General features: G+C 34.7%; 1 protein-coding gene across 1 annotated transcript; it reads left to right on the forward strand.

Annotated features, from left to right (window-relative positions):
* The first annotated feature begins 997 nt into the window (after positions 1-997).
* LOC123718359 lies at positions 998-6,250 on the forward strand. Its single transcript, XM_045674774.1, has 4 exons — positions 998-2,090; positions 2,166-3,097; positions 4,161-4,330; positions 5,883-6,250. The coding sequence occupies exons 1-4, from the start codon at positions 1,029-1,031 to the stop codon at positions 6,248-6,250; spliced, it is 2,532 nt and encodes an 843-aa protein (XP_045530730.1). The 5' UTR covers positions 998-1,028.
* The last annotated feature ends 833 nt before the right edge of the window (positions 6,251-7,083 follow it).

Here is a 7,083-nt window from a genome sequence, read left to right on the forward strand (position 1 = left end):
CTATAGCCATAAGTATATACACAGAAAATACTACACTGTCTATTCTTTGTGTGTACTGTCTTCCGTCACGTAGGAGTATACGAATGAATAGATTGCACAATATTATAAGAGAATTACCGAAGCCTCTTTTTGTAAGTGGTGATTTCAATGCACATCATATTGCTTTTGGATGTATGTCTACGAAAAGTCGAGGGAATAACTTACATAATATAATTGATGAATGTGATTTATGTATTTTGAATAATGGTAGCTTTACTACAGTAAATTATCCTACACGCAACCCCTCAGCAATAGATGTAAGCTTTGTTAGTCCATGTGTGGCTCCTCTTTGTGAATGGTCAGTACATGATGATGCTATGGGTAGTTATCATTATCCAACCATAACAAACATTACAATGTGCATTGAAAGATACACAATTAATAAACATGTTGACAGATTTTTATATGATAAAACAGATTGGACAAAGTATAGGGAATTGTCTGGTTTGGTTTTCCATGACATGATGGTTAGCGAAGAGAGTCCAATAAAATCTTATGATGAGTTTTGTAACCGGCTCAATAAACTCAAACTCATGGCAGTTCCTAGATTCACTAGGACTAACTTTAGGAGTAGACCACCAGCCCCTTGGTGGAACAGTATATGTGAACAAGCCGTAATACAATCTTACAAAGCCTTGAAATTGTATAGAAATGATTCAACAGAATATAATTACATCAACTATAAAAGATTAGATGCTTTAAAAAAACGCACTATAAAGGAGCAAAAAAGAATCAGTTGGAATGGTTTTTGCAATAGTTTCAATAGAACTACACCCATCAGTAAAATTTGGAATCTCATTAAAAAGTTTAAGGGTATCAGAATTGGTAATAAATCATATAGGGATGAATTTGTAGAGCCACTTTTAGATAAGTTATCAGATAGTAACAATTTACTTGACCCAAATTCATTAGACAATTATTTTAATATTAACAATGAAAATCCTCAATATAAATTTTTATTGGATTCTTTTTCATGGTCTGAACTTTTAATGAGTATACAATCTAGAAGAAATACTAGTCCTGGTTTAGATGATTTTCCATATTTATTAATAAAACATCTATCTGAATCTGTACAAAAGCTATTTTTGAATGTTCTTAATAATCTATGGCATAAAAAACTCATACCAAGTTCATGGCAAACTCAATGTGTAATACCTATATTAAAACCAGATAAGTCACCTGAACAGATCAGTTCTTATCGTCCAATCTCGTTATCATCATGTATTGGAAAAATATTTGAAAATATGGTGAAATCTCGACTTGACTGGTATGCAGAATCCAATAATGTCATTCCACACATTCAATATGGATTTCGCAGAGGAAGAAGTTGTGTCGATAGCTTCATTTCTCTCATATCGGATCTGAAAAATGCAAAAAACAATAAATTACACACAGTTTGTGTATTTCTAGATGTGCAAGGTGCATTTGACAGTGTGGATCCTGGCATACTGGTGAAGGTACTCAGTAATTCTGGTATACCTGGACAATTATGTAAATGGATTTATGATTTCCTTAATAACAGAATACTATATGTTAGGCATAACAATATCTTATATGGACCTAGAACTGCATCAAAAGGTACTATACAAGGTGCCACATTATCACCCTTGTTGTATAATTTGTATACTTGTGAGATATGTAAATATGTTAATATTAAAAATGTAAATATACTTCAATTTGCAGATGATTTAGTGTTGTATAGTTCAGATGTAAATTTAACAGTAGCCATTGAAAATGTTAACACTGCCTTAAGACAGTTAAATAATTATTATCAACACACATTAAAATTGAAAATAAATGCTGGCAAAAGTAATTTAATGCTATTTGGAAAGGACACACCAGTAGTGGATGTTGTCTATAATGGTGATGTCATTCAAAGAGTCACCTCACACAAATTTTTAGGTATTATCATTGACCAGAAATTGTCATTTGAAGAACATATTAAATATGTATCTAGAAATGCATTAAATGGTGTTAACATTTTAAGATGTCTAGCAGGTGTTACATGGGGTGCAGATCCCAAAATACTTTCATTATTATATAAATCTATTGTAAGAAGTCATTTTGATTATAGTTCTTTAGCTTATTTAAATAGCAGTCATGTACATAAATTGGATATATTGCAGAACAGAGCTTTGAGGATCATATCAGGAGCAATGTGTTCGACTCCCATAAGGGCCATGGAAGTCGAAACAAATATTATGCCATTGATATTGAGACGACTTATGCTTGCAGAAAGATACTGCCTGAAACTATTATCATCAAATAATATCCAAATTATAAATAGGATAATACCTCACCCAATCAATATAGATGGTCCACTCACTTCACCAAATGATCTCCTGAGAGGTACATCTCCAACTCTGTGCCAGATCTTCTTAGAAATACAATCTCATTATTCGAACATCAAAAAACTTTCACACTGGTCGTGTTACACTCATTCATACAGTTGTATCACTCATCCTATTACGATTTTATCAAATTCAATCGAAAATAATTCAGATTTACTGGCTTTTATAGAAGAAAATAACAAGTATTATACAATCTACACTGATGGCAGTAAAGGCAATGATTTTGTGAGAAGTGCGGTATATGATTCCCAAAAAGATGTTGCTCAAAGCTTTGCTCTCGATAAAAAGTGCTCCATATTTACAGCAGAGGCATATGCAGTTTTTGCCGCTTTAAAATCTATAATTTCTATAAATAATTGTAAATATTTTCTAATTTTGACAGACTCTTTGAGTCTTTTAAATAGCCTTAAGCATTCTAATATTAATAATTTTAAAACTAATTATATTATTTATTTAATTAAAGATACTGTCTTGCGGTTGCATAAAAAAGATATAACTGTTGCCTTTATGTGGGTACCCTCACATAAAGGTATTACTGGTAACGAAAAAGCAGACAAAGCTGCATATGAAGGGATTAACACTCTTAATGTCAGAAATGTGGTACAGGTTCCTATAACTGATTATTATTATTATATCAATAACTCGATAAAAAATGGACATATATGGACAACATTATGGGAAGAAGATCAAAAATTTAAAGGAAAATGGTATGGTATTATACAGGAAAATTTACATATAAGACCCTGGTATGATGAGTTGAATACTAGCTGTATCGTGAGTCGTGAGTTCGTTACCACAATCAACAGATTGCGCTTTGGGCATAACACTGCACCCGCGCACCTCGCTAAACTTAATATTATAACTAACAATATTTGCTCTTTCTGTAATAATAACGAGATCGCAGATATCAACCATATCTTTTTTAAATGCCAAAACCAAATATTCATTTTTAATAGACTAATATTGGCAAGTGAAATAATGGAAATTAGTGATCCCTCCCGCCGCCAGTTGTGTGATATGCTCAAAAACAAAAAGTGTTATAGTGCATTATATAAATACATCAAAAATACCGTGGGGAAGATTTAAGAAAACAAGTGAAACGATAGTATAACATGTGAATTAGTGACCGTAAATAAGACTTGGCTTAAAGGTCTCGTTACCAGGCCATAAAATTATTAAAAAAAAAAAAAAAAACAGTCTTTTCCGGTACTCGCTCAGTCACGTTGTTTTATTACAGGTTATGGGCCCAGGCCGCTCCTGGCCCATAAAAAGTACTTAGTTTTCGCGACAGTATAATTATTGATTATCAGGACATTATCGATAATAATAATTTGTGGCAGAATAGGACTAAGTGTGTTGAGTTGTGCAGATTTATTGTGTCGCGTCAGGCATCAGTAATGGCGTCCAGTTCGAACTATCACATTAGTGTGCCGAAACTGCAATGGCGTGAAAATTACAGTGAATGGTGTTTCGCAGCAGAAAATTTCCTTGTCTTAGAGGGAATGGTTGGGTGTATCAAACCTGAGCCCAACGTTGCTCCAGCAGCTGCAGACGATGCGAGAACAAAAGCGAAGTTGATTCTAACAATTGACCCGGCTCTTTATGTTCATATAAAGAATGTAGCAACATCGAAAGAATTGTGGGATAAATTGAAGATGTTATTCGATGACTCGGGATTTACAAGAAAAATAAGTCTTCTGAGGAATTTAATATCTATTCGATTAGAAAATTGCACTACGATGACGTCATATGTAACACAAATTGTTGAAGCTGGTCAGAAATTACGGGTTTTGGCATAAGTGATGAGTGGATCGGATCTATCATGTTGGCTGGATTATCTGAAAAATATATGCCCATGATAATGGCAATCGAGCATTCCGGCATGATAATCACAACCGACGCCATTAAAGGGAAATTGATGGACATGGAACCGGAAGACAGTGATGCCAACAATGCGTTTGCTTGTTTCCGCAAGAATCAAAAATCAAAGAGTGTAAAGAGTACACAGTCTATGTACAAGAAATATGGTGAGAATGAACAAATGTCGACATCTGTCAAAGAAAAACAACACGTCAAATGTTATAAATTGTAAACAACATGGCCACTACCGTAATCAATGCACTTATAAAGATAAATCTTACAAGAATTCTGAAAATAAATCGTCAAAAACAAGTAATGCATTCAGTGCCGTGTTTTTTAGCAGAATATTTGACAAGAGTGACTGGTATGTCGACTCTGGGGCAAGTTCGCATTTGACAAGCAATAAAGATTGCATGGTCGACGAATGTTATTCTGGGTTCACCAAGGAAATCATGGTTGCTAACCAGAATAAAATCCCAGTGTTGTGTTGTGGAAACGTAAACATAACAACATCAACTGAAGGATGTGACTTTAACATAACTGTTGAAAAAGTGTTGTGTGTGCCCAAATTATCTACCAACTTATTGTCAGTAAGCCAACTGATAAGGCAGGGTAACAAGGTGTATTTTACAAGCGATGGATGCGTGATATTTAATAAACAGGACACTCTAGTAGCGACTGCATCACTTATAAATGGAGTTTATAAACTAAATACTTCATCTTGTTTGGTGGCAGCAACAGCAGAGTCTCCAGAAGTTTGTCATCGTAGATTGGGACATGTCAACAGTGATAACATGAATAAAATGCAGGATGCTGTGGAGGGGGTCAAATTAACTGAGAAGGCCGACATCAACAAGTCCAACTGTATAGTGTGCTGTGAAGGAAAGCAAAGTCGGTTGCCCTTCGATAATAAAGGGAACAGGAGTACTAAGCTATTGGAAATAGTACACAGTGATATATGTGGCCCAATGGAGAATATATCGCTAGGAGGATCAAGGTACTTTCTCATTTTTGTTGATGATCACAGCAGCATGACATATGTTTATTTTTTAAAAGGTAAAAATGAGACTACAATACTTTAAAGAATATAAAGCAAGAGTTGAGAATTCAACGTCAAATAAAATAAAAATACTTAGAAGTGATAATGGCACAGAGTTCTGTAACAGAGATTTTGATAATTATTTTAAGAAAATGGGTATAATTCATCAAAGAACCAATCCCTATACTCCTGAGCAAAACGGGCTTTGTGAACGTATGAATAGGACTCTGATCGAGAAAGCAAGATGCCTTTTATTTGATGCAAGATTAGGTAAGGAATTTAGGACTGAAGCCATTAACACAGCAGTCTATTTACAAAATAGAATTGTAAAAGGTGGATTGAACCACTACACCGTACGAGTTGTGGACAGGAGGCAAACCCAACCTCAGTCATTTAAGGATTTTTGGTAGTACTGTCATGAGACATATACCCAAGGAGAGAAGACAAGTATAAGTGGGACAAGAAATCAGAACAATGCATACTGGTTGGTTACCCTGAGGATGTCAAAGGGTATAGGTTATACAATCCTTCAACAAAGGCTATTATAACCAGTCGAGATGTTGTCTTCATAAATGAAAAGTTATCTCATCAAGAAAATATGATTGAAATGGAAGTGGTAGAAGACAAACCAGCAGAAAATAGTCCACATACATCTTCAGTGGGAGAGGTGTCAGACCATGATGGAGAGGATTCATTCATTTTAACGAATGACATGGATGAAACCTATGTACCAGAGGAGGAGTCCATGACATCTGAGGAAGAACAGCAACCAGAAACCACATCAAAGTCACAACGGGTGAGACAAAAACCAGAAAGGTTTGGATATATGTGCACAGAACAGTGTAATGAATATTTTAGTGATGAACTGACATTAGAAGAAGCACTAAGGGGACCAGAGAAGGAGCAATGGGAACAGGCAGTGAAAGAAGAGCTGAAAAGCTTTGGAGACAACAAAGCGTAGGAAGTTGTTAATATTCCTGCAAGTGGCAATATAGTTAAGTGCAAGTGGGTTCTAAAAAAAAAGTGTGATAGTGAAAATAATGTCCGCTATCGAGCCAGACTTGTGGCTAGAGGGTGTAGTCAAAAATATGGTGTGGACTATAGTGAAACATTTTCTCCAGTAGTATGGCATACAACACTTAGGTTATTATTCGCATTATCAGTGCAGTTCAACCTAGAAGTAACACATCTTGATGTGAAAACTGCTTTCTTAAATGGAGATCTGTCAGAGACAATATATATGCAAAAGCCTTTAGGTTATGTCTGTCCAAATAATAAAGTTTTAAAATTGACCAAAGCTATATATGGTCTCAAACAGGCATCTTGTGCATGGCATAAGAAAGTGGATGGTTGCATGTTAGCTAATGGTTATATTAAGTCCCAAATAGAGCCATGTTTATATACAAAATTTGCTGGCAGCAGTAAAACCATCGTGACATTATATGTCGATGATTTCTTTGTATTCTCAAATGATAGAAATGAAACTAGTAATCTTAAGGATATGTTGAATAAGATTTTTGTATTAAAAGACTTGGGAATTGTAAAGGAATGTCTTGGCATGTCAGTTGTATTTGATAAACAAAATAATAATTGTACTGTGACTTTAAGTCAAGAAAAATATATTGATAGATTGTTGACTAAGTTCAATATGGTTGATTGTAACACTGTGCATACTCCAATGGAGGTCAACTTAAAATGTAAGAAGGAAAATGATTGTAGTAATCAAAATCCCTATCAGCAGCTTATCGGGAGCCTAATGTATTTAGTTGTGCTCACACGACCCGATATAGCTTA

The sequence above is a fragment of the Pieris brassicae genome, chromosome W (assembly GCF_905147105.1).
Source record: "Pieris brassicae chromosome W, ilPieBrab1.1, whole genome shotgun sequence".
Lineage (NCBI taxonomy): Eukaryota > Metazoa > Arthropoda > Insecta > Lepidoptera > Pieridae > Pieris > Pieris brassicae.